Raw genomic sequence first — 14,361 nt, forward strand, 5'->3', positions numbered from 1 at the left:
GCACCCCCAATCCATCACCTCCCCTCCTTACCTCAGACGTCAACACCCCGTCCCTCCCCCTCCTGAGCAAACCACCATTCCCCCCAGGTAGCCTGGGAGTACCTTCCCACTCCTCTGTCTACACTGGGCTCATCCCATCCACATCCAAGGGTCTTTGGATCAGTATTTTAGTGGCACCATGGCCCCTCTGTCAGTGCAGCATTCTGTTAACCATACACCGAGTGCCACCCTAGATTTTATGTTTGAGTCTCCACGGAAGGAGCTTATACAAACCCTTCCTGACCCTGAGGTGTAAAACCCTTACTCCGAAGCCAAGGGACTGACTCTGGATTCATTCATAGTAACCAGCTGGATGGTGAGCTCTGGCTGACTGACTCTTCTCTCCTTTGGGTTTCTGTGGTCACTTGTAACAGCAGAGCGTCCCATCTTCTCTGAGTTTGGCTAAAGTGTTACTGACTTTCAGCTTCTTTCTGCACTGGATGCAGCGTTTATCAGCTGTGCCTTCAGCAGGCCCTTAGTCGTTTCCCCATTTAGTATCTTATATTCATCATTGGCTCCTCCCTGGGCTTTTGTACCTCTCTTCCCCCCCCCCTCAGCCTCGGTTACCATTCCCTGATCCGAATATTCTATACAGTTGTGTGAGGTTTAGTTTTCTCATTCGCTGTGAGAAGTGCCAAAGGAGTTTGAATATTGTTTTCGAGGGAGTGGAGAGGAGAGATTGAATGGGGAATGTGAATCCCGAAACGTCGATCTTCCTGCTCCTCGGATGCTGCCTGACCTGCTGAACTTTTCCAGCACCACTCTAATCTAAAATGTAAATCAGTGTCAGTCTCTGGCCTTTAAGAGATTAGTAAGGAAAATTAAAGCCCACAGTATGCGAGGTAATGTATTGACGTGGATAGAGACCTGGTTGGCAGACAGGAAGCAGGGAGTTGGAATATACGGGTCCTTTTCAGAGTGGCAGGCAGTGACGAGTGGGTGCCGCTGGGTTCAGTGCTGGGACCCCAACTGTTCACAATATACATCAACGATTTGGACAAACGGATTGAATGTCATGTGCGGCCAAGATTAATCTGGGTGGCAGTGTACGCTGTGAGGAGAATGGTAAGAGGCTGCAGGGTGACTTGGACAGTCTGGCTGAGTGGGTAAATACTTGGCAAGTGCAGAATAATATGGATAAACGTGAGGTTATCCACTTCGGTCGCAAAAACAGGAAGGCAGATTATGATCTGAATGTTGGCAGTTTAGGAGAAGGTGAGGTGCAGTGAGACCTGGGGTGTCATGGTGGAACAGTCACTGAAGGTTGGCACGCCGGTGCAGCAGGCAGTGAGGAAAACTAATGGCATGCTGGCCTTCACAGTGAGAGGATTTGAGTATCGGAGTAAGGATGTCTTGCTGCAGTTATACAGGGCCTTGGTGAGGCCACACCCTGTGTACTGTGTGCAGTTTTGGCCTCCTAGTCTGAGGAAGGACATTGCTATTGAGGGAGCCCAGTGACGGGTCACCAGACTGATCCCCGGGATGGCCGGACGGGAATATGAGGAAAGAGTGGATCAACTGAGCTTTTACTGGCTGGGATTTAGATGAATGAGGGAATCTCACAGAAACATATAAACTCCTGATGGGACTGGACAGGCTAGATTATGGGAAGAATGTTCCCAGTGTTGGGGAAGTCCAGAACTAGGGGGTCACAGCCTGAGAATAAGGGGTAAGCCATTCAAGACCGAGATGGGGAAGAATTTCTTCCCTCAGAGAGTTGTGAACCTGTGGGATTTTCTCCCACAGGAAGCTGCTGGGGCCAGTTCATAGATTCAAGAGAGAATTGGCTGTGGACTTTGCAGTTAAAGGGACCCAGGGGTATGGGGGTAGGGCAGGAATGGGATACTGAGATTGCATGATCAGCCATGTTCATATTGAATGGTAGTGCAGGCTCGAAGGGCTGAATGGCCTACTCCTGCAATTATTTTCTATGTTTCTGTGCTTAAGTCACGTGATTCAGAGTTCAAGTCTAATTGCAGCACTTGATCCCTATAGTCCAGGCTGACACAGTACCAATGACACTAATGAGCAGGAGTAGGCCATTCGGCCCTTCAACCTGCTCTTCCATTCAATATGATCAAGGTTCAATACCCTGTTCTTGTTTTTTCTCCCTATACCCTTGATACCTTTAGCCTTAACAGCTATAACTTCTTGAAAGCATTCAATGCTTTGGCTTCAACTGCATTCTGTAGCAGATATTTCAACAAACTCAACACTGTGTATTACGGACAGCATGGTGGCTCAGTGATTAGCACTGCTATCATCGCGCCAGGGACCGGGGTTCGATTCCAGCCTCGGGCAACTGTCTGTGTGAAGTTTGCACGTTCTCCCTGTGTCTGCGTGGGTTTCCTCCAGCTGCTCCGGTTTCCTCCCACAATCCAAAGATGTGCAGGTCAGGTGAATTGGCCACGCTAAATTGCCCATAGTGTTAGGTGCATTAATTAGCGGTAAATGTAGGGGAATGGGTCTCGGTGGGTTGTTCTTCGGAGGGTCGGTGTGGACTTGTTGGGCCGAAGGGCCTGTTTCCACACTGTAGGGAATCTAATCTAATCAAGGAGGCTCACTATATGAGTACTATGGGCCCTGAGACAGAATTGAGGCCTGCAGATGCTGGGCCACCCCACCCCGCCCCCCCGCCCCGCCATTACCTCTGAGTGGGTGTGGACTTGGGTTAACTGTTTGCACACCAAATAACCTTATTAATGAGATAAAATTCACAAAAAACCTTGGGATTTTGGAGCTTTTCGGATAAAGGGCGTCTACCTGTATAAGGGGGAGGGGCAGAAACATGGGCCTGGTAGAATCCCGACAGTGTGAAAGGAGGTCATTCGGCCCATCCCATCCACACTGAACAGAAGGAGAGATGGGAGGGAAAAGCAAAATAGAAGCATGGAGTAGAATTATAACTGCTAGGAATGAAATCAATCGATTGGGTAAAGATCTAAGTAAAAAGACTTGGCTGGGAAAAAGGATGACAGAATCATTCTGCGTTCTCTCCGGTTCTCCTCCTAGGGAGTTGTGTTCTGTCCTGTAGGAAAGTATCTGAAAATTCAAACAGAGCAATCAGAATTCCTCCAGTTTTCACAAAAGTTTTGAAATACGTTCCTGTGAAGCAGCATGGGATGGGGCAGCTCAAGGTTCTAGATCAATGCAAGTTGTTGTTATTTCTGGACCAAGATGCTCTACTATCACATGGACATAAAATAACTTATTTTCCAGAGGGGTAATATTGTTCAAACAGGCACTAGAGAATCATTATTGAATAAAATCACCTTGTAGTTGATGAAGAGCCATATATTTGAAAAGGATTGTGATTTTGTTTTGAATTTTCCTTCCAACGTTCCAGATCCAAACACTGCCGGTTCCAAGATTCCCAGTGACACCTAATTCCCATGTTTATTTTATCTAATATTAATGTTCACGTGATGTTTCCAGCGCAATACTCCTGTGTTTGCGTCTGCCCTTTAACTGTGATTACTCTGCTGCTGTGAACTCTGCTCCCCGGATGGGGCCTACTTTCCGGAGTCTATGCGGAGGCCCAGCTGTACACCAGCGACCTACCAATCTCCGGTCAGCTCTGTGTGACTCTTTCAGAACTCTCTTCCAGGCATCCCATCATTCCCAGCTAAGTCAGTGCTAACATTTAGCTGTTAGATTGGACAGGGGACTTGGAGAAGGCTTCTGTCTCTCCCAAATGTTCCTGCCAGCTTTTGATGTGAGCCATCCCTGGTTCTTTTTAATGTTCTCCTCCAAAAGGCATTGTCTCTCTGCATGGTGCAGTTTCACAATGTGCTCCCAGTGATCCCTGTTGTCTAACTCGGGACAGTTTGTGCTGTTCAGCCGCAGTTGTCCTCATTCCCAGGGTTTCTTTTGTCTGGCCGCGTGAGTGCTGATACGACTGGTTATAAACCTACAAACAACTCCTCTCAAATGGGGGATCAAACCCGAGACCTAAGCAGTTGTTCGTGACTCAGTTCCAACTTGGGTCCGATTTCAAACTCCCAAACCCTTCAAAGAGCACAACTTGACAATAGAGCCTGACAGCACAACTCCCAAAGTGCTCGGTCTGTAGATAGTTAGAGCAAGATCTCTTCTGTCTTTGTTTCCGTTGCTTATTCTCAGGTTGGAATGGAACTTTGTGAAAGTGAGGATTGCAGATGCTGGAGATCAGAGTCAAGATTAGAGTGGTGCTGGAAAAGCCCAACAGGTCAGGCAGCATCTGAGGAGCAGGAGAATCGACGTTTCGGGCCCTGATTGAAGGGTTTTTGCCCAAAACGTCGATTTTCCTGCTCCTCGGATGCTGCCTTACCTGCTGTGCTTTTCCAGCATCACTCTAATCTGGAATAGAACATTGTCAAACAAGATTCTTGGGGGACTTAGAGATATACAGTATTATAGCATGGAAACAAACCCTTCGGTCCCACTCATCCATGCCACCCAGTTTTCACAATTTGCCTCCATTTGGTCTATACCCCTCCATACCTATCCCATCCATGTACCTATCCTTAAATGACAAAATTGTACTCACCTCCACCACTACCTCTGGCAGCCCATTCATCAGGACCTGATGAAGGGTTTATGTCCGAAACGTCAATTCTCCTGCTCCTCGGATGCTGCCTGACCCACTGTGCTTTTCCAGCAACACACTCTCGACAGCTTCTCTATACCCCTCGTGATTTTATAAACGTCTGTAAGGTCACCCCACAATCTGATGAATCACTGCATTAAAAGCAAAATACTGCCCCCAGTAGTGACAGTCAGAGATGTGAAAACATTTTATACTTACCTGTCAGGATAATAAGCAGGATAGATAAAGGGGAAGCAGTGGATCTAATCAGTTTGGATTTTCAGAACACAGATGATAAGGTGCTGCACATAAGGTGACTTAATAAGCCCCTGTGTTGGGTAACAGTATGGATAGGGGATTGGCTGATAGAATACTGAGAGTTGGGATGAGGGAGCCATTTTTCAGGATGACAACCTGTAACTAGTGGAGTGTTACGGGGATCTGTGCTGGGGCCACAATTATTTCCAACATTCCAACTTGGATGAGGGAAGTGAATGCAGAACAATCTCGGTTATCCGAACGTCAATTATCCGAATTTCTCAAGGTCCTGTAAAAACATGTTCCGTTATCCGAACAATCAGTTTGTGCAGGGAAATTCCTCTGTGCTTGGCTTGGTTTAGAATTGTGTATAACACCCACTCAGTTCTCCCAATAACCTGTAACCTCCACTCAGTTCCATCGCTACCCAGTAATACCCACTCTGCTCCACCTGAACAAGACGCTCCCCACCCGTCTCGTTCGGAAAATTGAGGCTGTTCGGTGTACTCTCACCAAGTTGCAGACAACACCAAAATAGTTTGGAAGGCATGTGGTGAGCCTGACACAAAGAGGGATGCAGACACGTTAAATGAGGGGGCAAAGAAGTTGCCAGATGGAATGTAATGTGGGGAAATGTGAGGTTACTTTGGCAGCAAGTACCAAAGAGAAGAAAGCTCCAGAACAGGGGGATTTAAGAATCTCCATCCAGAAATCAGAAAAGCGAGCATCCAAGCTCTGCAGCTAATAGGGAAGTAAATGGACTGTTGGCCTTTATTTCAAAGGGAATTGAGTATCAAAGTAGGGAGGTTTTGCTAAAACCATACAAGGCACAAGTCAGACTACAGCTGTGAACGGTTCTGGCTCCTTATGTAAGGAAACATATACTAACGTTGAACTATCAGTATTACTAACAACCACCTGATGAAGGAGCAGTGCTCCGAAAGCTAGTGCTTCCAATTAAACCTGTTGTTGTGTGATTTTTAACTTTGTATACTCCAATCCAACATCGGCATCTCCGAATTATAACACTGAAGGCATTCCAGAGAACGGAGAGACTGTTTTATCAGGAGAGGATCAGTAGGCAGAGGCCTGTGCTCAGTGGAGTTTAGAGGAATGAGAGGTGACCTTATTGAAACGTAAAAGATTCTTACGGGACTTGACAGGATAGATGTGGAAGGAACTCCGTATCAAGAATTTGCCTTGCTTTAAGTCTATTCCAGATTCTCACCATTTCAGTTTTGGATGATGAACTGTGTCTCGCAGTGTTTTGACCTGTCTCTAGGCTTGGGGCTGGACTGGCAGCCCTTATTTACAATGTTGTACGGTCCTGGTTCAGCGCCCAGTGGTAAATTAATTTGGAATTTCTATTATTTGCTAAAAGGTACTTCCTCATTTGCCAAGAATAGATGTTTTGGTTTTGATTTGGTGACTCTTTCTCGAGACGTGACTTAGAACGGTTTCTTTTGCAGTTGTTTGAGATGGTACGGATATCTCGGTATTTATTATTCATGTTTGCACGTTCACAGGTTCAAGGAGACCAGGTACTGACAGGCACGGACTATCCAGATTACAGCCCAGCTTCAGGAACCACTGCTCCAACTGGGGACAGGTCCAACACATCGGGTAATGCCCAAGCCTCAGGCATGGGCATCACACAGGGCACTGGAGACCAACCTCCTGCCCCTGCCTCACAAGAGGGCAGGTAAGGTTCACAGAAACCAGGCAAACATTGTTAACTTGATTTATTTAAATTTAATTTTATTCAGTATCATACAAAATCTTTGGTGTTTTCTCATATTTCTTTTCCTGATGTGACTGTGCTACTGAGTGGGAATGGTATCTGCATCCAAGCTGTAGGTTATTAATTTATAGTGCTGCAATTTTGATGTAGTCACTGTACTATGCTGAGTTTGTGATGTCATGTGACCTCAGTGAGAATCGTTCTCGTGATTGAAGTCCTCCTGATACGGAGTCTCTAACCTCTGGGAACTAGAGAGGCTTGTACCTTGGGTTCTGTGGCAAGGCTGGGGATTCAGTGCTTTTGTGCAGGGTAATTCCTCCGTGCTTGGCTTCATTTATAATACCCGCTCAGTTTTCCCAATACCCTGTAACCTCCACTCAGTTCCATCGATACCCAGCAATACCAGTTTTACTCCGTCCAATACCCTGTAGGAGCCACTATGCTCAACAATTGAAAGTCTGGAATAAAATATAGAAATTTGGCAGTCTATAAACGATGGGAGTGTAGGAGCTGGTGCGGGCCATTCAGCCCGTCCTTAACCAATACCACCGTTCTAGATCATAGCTGATCATCTACATCGACACCTTCGTCCCCACCATCTCGACATCCCTGATATCATTACAACCTGAAACCAATCGATTTGCGTCTTGAACCTGCTCAGTGACTGAACTTGCCCTATCTTCTGAAGTCCAGCATGTCAAAGATCCTCTCCCCTCCGAGTGGAGAAATGTCTCCTCTTTGTCCTAAATGTCTCAGCCCAGTTTCTGAGTCTGTGTCCCCTCATTCAAGACACCGCCACTCCCACACCCCAAAAAATAACAGCCAGAGGCTACATCCTTCCTTCGTGTACCCTATTGACCCCGTAAGATTTTTTTTTTAAGTGTTTGAATTAGATCGTCTCTCATTCTTCTGAAGTTCAGAAGAATACAGACCCAGCCTCCCCATGTCTGTCCTCTTCTTGCAGCCCTGCCCTCCCAGAAACCAGTCCACTGCCCTCCCTCTAGGAGATTAAAACTGCTCATCATCCTCCAGGTACGGTCTCTCAAAGGTTCTGGGTAAAGGAAACAACACTTCCTTCCTCCTTTCCTCAGAGGTTGGTGTTTGGATGATAATTGATACATCACCTGGGAATAATCTATCCGTCCAGCTTTAAAGTCAAATAGGAAAGTGAGATGCGATACATAATTACTGGTGTGATTTTTCTACTGACTAAGAAAAGCAGTTTAAACTATTTTCTGGTTTGTACCCTGTGCACCCTATACCCTGTATGGATAAAGTTCGAGAAGGACTGAATGTATTAAATTAAGTTAGTTAATCGACAAATTTTATCAAGTGCAGCATAGATATGGAAAAATGATCAAAAGCATTGAGATTTTCAAAGCGTTATTTTTGCAATCAATATTTTTAGTTTGTTCTAGGCACAACAACACCAAAAACTCAGTATAAAAATGGTCAAATGTCCAGCAAAGAGGTGCTTTCTAAGGCTGGCTTAATGCACACTGTTAGAACGGAGCTGAATGATTGTTTTATGTACATTTGGTCCTTTGTATCCTGCCCTTAAAGTGTTTAACTCCAGCATGAGTTCCTGAGTTAACATCTGTTTACAAAATAGACAAAAGAAAACGTGAGGAAATGCCAGGGACGCTTTCACATAGACTTGGTTTTGGAGGATGGGGAGCATGGGCTGTGCTGAGTTACAGAAGGATGAGGTGTCTTCAGTTTCACTTAATAAGAACCAAAGAGACTGGGAGTACTTGGCCAGTCAGGCAGAGGCTGTGGAGAGAGAAGCCGAGTTTAGGTTTCTGGTCACTCACAAACGCACATCAGTAAACCTAATCAATCCATTAGAAAGTCCAAGTTATTTTACTGGGAGAATAGAAAACTTCATACCATTGGGTCAACTTTCAAAAGGAAACTAGACCAGTGCGAGAGAGAAAGGGACTGGAATGGTTGAGAGAAAGCGTGAGTGAAAGTGTGGGCTGAATGCTCCTCGCTCTGCTGGTATTTCTATTTAATTGGCTGAATACTTGCTTCTAACTGTTGGAGAGCTTCTGGGTGATGTAATTGCTGAGTCAGCTGTCTTTGTTCAGAGGTTGAACTACAGCCGCGATGTCATTTAATGTCCTTTGCTACATTACAGCAGCCAGCTGTCCTCTGGGATCGCAAACTCACTGACCTCCTCCTCATCGCTAGCAGAAATACTGGAAATAATGAAGCACCCCTCGTGAGTCTTTCAACTGCCCAGCTGAGTCCTGGGGAAGTACCTGTGAATGTGTCCGTCCTTGTTTACCTGGGGGTTATGATTGCCTCTCAGCAACATTGTCTGTTCAATCCTACTGCGTGTTTATTGTAACAAAACTCTATTCATTTGGATCGTTCCGTTATAAGATTACAGGAAAATAGAAAGAAGGGCCTTTCTGCTCTTTCACCATATGAACAAGAGTGAAATAGACTTCTGACAAGGAAGTTAGCAAGGCCCTTCTTTCTATTTTCCTGTAATCTTATAACGTAACGATCCAAATGAATAGAAAATCGGTTAAAAGATGCCTTAATTGCAAACCTTGTGCCGCTGAATTTGAGAGGGCAGATTCGGGAGAAGCTTACTTTACCAAGAAGGTCCCACCTTTTTTGACCTCTCCTCTCGCCTGAGATAAAATCATCCCCAGTCGTGCCTCTCACACACACACTCTCTCTCTCTCTCTCTTCTCTCTCTCTCTCTCATCTCTCTCTCTCTCTCATCTCTCTCTCATCTCTCTCTCTCTCTCATCTCTCTCTCTCTCATCTCTCTCTCTCTCTCTCTCACTCTCTCATCTCTCTCATGCGAGGGTGGTGCACTGGGACTATTGTGACTTTGCCTTTACCTGTTGACATGTTTCACAATGCAGCTTGGTTCCCACCCAAGCACACACGGCTCCAGCTGGTGAGCTTGCTAGTAGACTGACCCTGCAGCAGTTGGCTGTCACAGAGCAGTGAGATGTTGCACATGTCGATGTACACCAAGCAGAATACAGTGAGCTGTAACACTGGGCCATACCTGAAACTAGGCCAGACCACCATGTCCTCCTGTGCACTCTTTGGCTAGTTCCTGGTCTCCAGCACAAAATGGTCTGTATCACAACAATATCAGTGTGGTAAAAATCCCCAAGACCATCTGAATCTTTGGGAAAGAGAAACAGATTTAAGAAACACATAGTTTTGGTGAGTGAAGTGAGAGCCTAAGTCAGAAATTGAGTGGAAATGATACAATAATTTGTCCGGGAAACGATCTTTGCTGTGTAGCTGTCCCATGTGAACAGTATATTGTACAGTTCAGCAGCTCCTTGTGTCTGTAAGCCGTGGAGCTGCAGAGAGACTGATTTGCAGCTCTGCACGCAACAGCTGAACTTGACCTGAATGCAGGCAATGGTGATGGGGAGAAAATGGGATGGAAGGAATTTAGGTATTGGATAACGTTTCCTCAAAACTCTAAATGTCTTCATAATCAGGCTGGGGCCCAATTTGAAAATGTGCGATAATTCTGTTTGTTGATGGACCGTGTCAGATGGGTGGTTTGTATTGGAAGTGTGCCTGATGCTTGGGTTTGTGCGATCGATTAGTAAGACCTAAAAGGCGGTGTCGATTTGATCTCTTTGAAATGGGGTTGAATTAAATGCTGGTTCTAATAGTTTGTGCTTCTTCGCTGCTCACAGTACTGGTATCCAGCTGCTGCCAGAGCAAAGAGGGCTCTACCCCAACTGCTTCATCAGTGCAGAGGTGGTGCACTGGCTTATCAGTAACGTCGAAGGTGTGCAGACACAGTTGATGGCCATCGATATCATGCAGGTACTGTACACGAGCAGCACCACGTCCCCAACACATTTGTCTTGGTCAACTTGAAACATTGTTTGTATTGAAAGAGCTGACCTCAGCTACAGCTATGGGGCCAGCTATTGGTCTCTGGAGCCCCCCCACGCAGCTCTCAGTGGCCACACTCTGTGAGGTTCAGATGATTGATGGGCCATGGGATGGCCTTCCTGGGGTCAAAGTAATTGGAGACCATCAGGGAGGACGTGGCGACTCCTGATACAGTGCCCTCTCCTGGTGAGGGTCAGGCAGGGAGGGAGGCAAAGGGAATGGGGAGGCTGCTGGGTGGAAGGGGAGGGCATAACATGGAGGGGAGGGAAAGGTAGGCCGCTTCTGGGTGGTGATCTGCCAATCAGCAGCAGCGACAAGGAACTGAGCTCGCTTCTTCAGACCTGGTGTCTCCATCAAGTGCTGAGAGCCTTTGACCAAGAGTCCCTTCCTAGACCCCACAGAGCAAGCCAGCGATTGTCCTTGATTGACACAGAGGGGGAGCAGATGGGTAGGTTCCCGAGCACATAGCCGATCGGAATGGAGCAGAATCTCCAACCACCCCCTCTCCCTTCAGATTAAAACTTCTCACCCACCCCCAGAATTGGACAGGGCACAAGTTTCTGTGCCACCCAGAGTGTGGACTGACAGCCCCCTGTGGGTGAGATGGTTGGATTTCCATCATTACAGTTGTGAGAGTGTAATGCTGAGGGATGAGTGTCTGACTTTGAGATTCCTCCACATCAGCCAGTGCTTTGCAGGCCTGGGACAATAACCTGAAACTGCTCCTTTACTGAAAACCACAGAGAGGTGCAGTCATTCCCCAAACCCGTGGTTTACTAAAGAAGTTGAATCTTCTGTCAAGAGGGAGAAGGAGGCTTCTGTAAAGATGAGACATGAAGGCTCAGTTAGGGTGCTTGAGAGTTAAAAGTTAGCCAGGAAAGACCTAAAGAGAGAGCTAAGAGGAGCCAGGAGGAGACATGAGAAATCTTTGGCAGGTAGGATCAAGGAAAACCCTAAAACTTCCTGTAGCTATGTCAGGAATAAAAGAATGACTATAGTAAGATTAGGGCCAATCAAGGATATTAGTGGGAAGTTGTGCAAGGTGTCTGAAGAGATAGGAGAGGCCCAAAATGAGTATTCTTTTAGTCAGTCTTCACACAGGAAAAAGATAATGTTGTCAAGGGGAATACAGCCTATTAGACCTGACAGGATTAAGGTTCACAAGGAGAAGGTGTTAGCAATTCTGGGAAGTGTGAAAATAGATAAGTCCCCTGGGCCAGATGGGATTTATCCTAGGATTCTCTGGGAAGCTAGGAAGAAGATTGCCTTTGGCTTTGATCTTGGTTGTCATTGTCCCCAGGAATAATGCCAGAGACTAGAGGATAGCAAGTGTTGTCCCTATGTTCAAGAAGGAGAGTAGAGGCAATCCTGGTAATTATAAACCTGTGAGCCTTACTTCCGTTGTGTGTAAAGTGTTGAAAAGGGTTAAAAGAGATAGATGATTATAAATCCTAGAAAGGAATAACTTGATTTGGGATAGTCAACACGGTTTTGTGAAGGGTAGGTCGTGCCTCACAAACCTTATTGAGTTCTTTGAGAAGGTGACCAAACAGGTGGATGAGGGTAAGGTGGTTGATGTGCTGTAGATGGATTTCAGTGAAGCACTTGGTAAGGCTCCCCACTGTAGGCTATTGCAAAAAATATGGAGGCATGGGATTGGGGTGATTTAGCAGTTTGGATCAGAAATTGGCTAGCTGAACGATGACGGAGGGTGGTGGGAAATATTCATCCTGGAGTTTAGTTATTAGTGGTGTACCACAAGGATCTGTTTTGGGACTACTGCTGTTTGTTATTTTTATAAATGACCTAGATGAGGGCGTAGAAGGATGACTTAGTAAATTTGCGGATGACATGAAGGTCGGTGGAGTTGTGGATAGTGCTAAGGATGTTGTGGGTTACAGAGGGGCATTTTTAACCTGCAAAGCTGGGCTGAGAGGTGGCAAATGGAGTTTAATGTGGAAAAGTGTGAGGTGATTCACTTTGGAAGGAGTAACAGGAATACAGAGTACTGGGCTATTGGTAAGATTCTTGGTAGTGTAGATGAGCAGAGAGATCTTGGTGTCTATGTGCATGGATCACTGAAAGTTGCCACCGAGTTGATAGGGTTGTAGTGAAGGCATGTGGTATGTTCATGTTTATTAGTAAAGGGATTGAGTTTCAGAGCCACGAGGTCATATTGCAGCTGTACAAAACTCTGGTACGGCCGCACTTGGAGAATTGTGTACAGTTCTGGCCACCGCGTTATAAGAAGGATCTGAGCAACCTTTTGAGAAGATTTGTAGCTCAGGTTGAGATCCTGGATGTCGGTTTGCTCGCTGAGCTGGAAGGTTCAATTCCAGACGTTTCGTCACCATGCTAGGTAACATTACCTAGTGAGGTGACGAAACTTCTGGAAACTAACCTTCCAGCTCAGCGAGCAAATCTACATCCATAGCAAGGATGTGGGAGCGTTGGAAATGGTTCAGAGGAGATTTACCAGGATGTTGCCTGGTATGGAGGGAAGGTCTTATGAGGAAAGGCTGAGGGACTTGAGGCTGTTTTCATTGGAGAGAAGAAGGTTGAGAGGTGATTTAATTGAGACGTCCAAGATAATCAGAGGGTTAGATAGGGTGGACAGGGAGAGCCTTTTTCCTCAAATGGTGATGGTGAGCACGAGGGGACATAGCTTTAAATTGAGGGATAGAAATAGGACAGATGTCAGAGGTAGTTTCTTTACCCAGAGAGTAGTAAGGGTGTGGAGTGCACTGCCTGTAACGATAGTAGACTCACCAACTTTAAGGGCATTTAAATGGTCATTGGATAGGCATATGGATGATAATGGAATAGTGTAGGTTAAATAGACTTCAGATTGGTTCCACAGGTCAGTGCAACATCGAGGGCTGAAGGGCCTGTACTACGCTGTAAAGTTCTAAAATATATACATTACAGTGGATGTAAATCTATATGCTCAATAACAGCAGAGCTGTCTGCACTAGAATGGACTTGGGGTCCAGTTTCAATGTGCTTTTCTATTGACTTGATTAGCCATGTATGATGTTGAATAGTCTGCTGATTCTCACCGTTACTTCAGTTTGACCACCTTTTTCAAAAACTCCCCCTTGCTATTTTAGCATTTCCTCTGCGTTCCACTTTAAAAATCCAGATCCTCATCTCACCCGAATGTTTGATATTGAAATTGTTATCAAACTATTGTACCAGTTGCTTTTCGTTTTCCAACAACCTCTGCAAAACTGGGGTTCCTGAGAGTGTTTTGAGTCCTGTCTGTACAATCTCCCGTCGTCCTTTTCCCCACTGTCACTGTCCACGCTCCATGTCCCCTTTGCTGGGAAGCAGACATTGAGAGGCCCAGGGAAGTGTAACACAGGATCCAGCTGAGGTTTGCAGCTGTCCGTCTGAGTGATCCAGTGAGTGAGTGTGCGTGGCCGATCGAGGCAGTTGCCCTCTGGCGCTCTGGTAGGTTTGCTTCTGCTGGCGGGCACTGGCTGGGTGTACAGAAGCTGACCTTTCCCTGTGCACGTTGCTTTCTGCAGAAAATGCTGGATGAGCAGCTGATTGTCCACGCGTTCGGGGAGTCCATGCGAACGTTTGTGTACGGCTTCTACTTGTACAGGCTTGTCACCGACAAAGACACTGAGAAAGGTAAAGATGTATGTGGTTCTCTCTCTCTCTCACTGACACCCACACACCAGCTCTGTCACACTCACTGACTCCCATACACTGACACCCACTCGCCCCACACACACACACAGATATCCAACCATACCTACCCCACACATACACACACACCCCCACACACACACAACCACACACACACACATACACCCACACACCCCCCACCCACACACATCCACACACACAGATG

General features: G+C 46.2%; 1 protein-coding gene across 1 annotated transcript in view; it reads left to right on the forward strand.

Moving 5' to 3' along the window:
- depdc5 (DEP domain containing 5, GATOR1 subcomplex subunit) overlaps positions 1–14,361 on the forward strand; it is a 97,063-nt gene that overhangs the window by 62,922 nt on the left and 19,780 nt on the right. The window contains exons 12-15 of the mRNA XM_043716141.1: positions 6,391–6,566; positions 8,746–8,829; positions 10,295–10,427; positions 14,030–14,138. Of these exons, the coding sequence (XP_043572076.1) occupies positions 6,391–6,566; positions 8,746–8,829; positions 10,295–10,427; positions 14,030–14,138 (502 nt within the window). The remainder of the gene's footprint in view (positions 1–6,390; positions 6,567–8,745; positions 8,830–10,294; positions 10,428–14,029; positions 14,139–14,361) is intronic.

Source organism: Chiloscyllium plagiosum, chromosome 25 (genome assembly GCF_004010195.1).
Source record: "Chiloscyllium plagiosum isolate BGI_BamShark_2017 chromosome 25, ASM401019v2, whole genome shotgun sequence".
Taxonomy (NCBI): Eukaryota; Metazoa; Chordata; class Chondrichthyes; order Orectolobiformes; family Hemiscylliidae; genus Chiloscyllium; species Chiloscyllium plagiosum.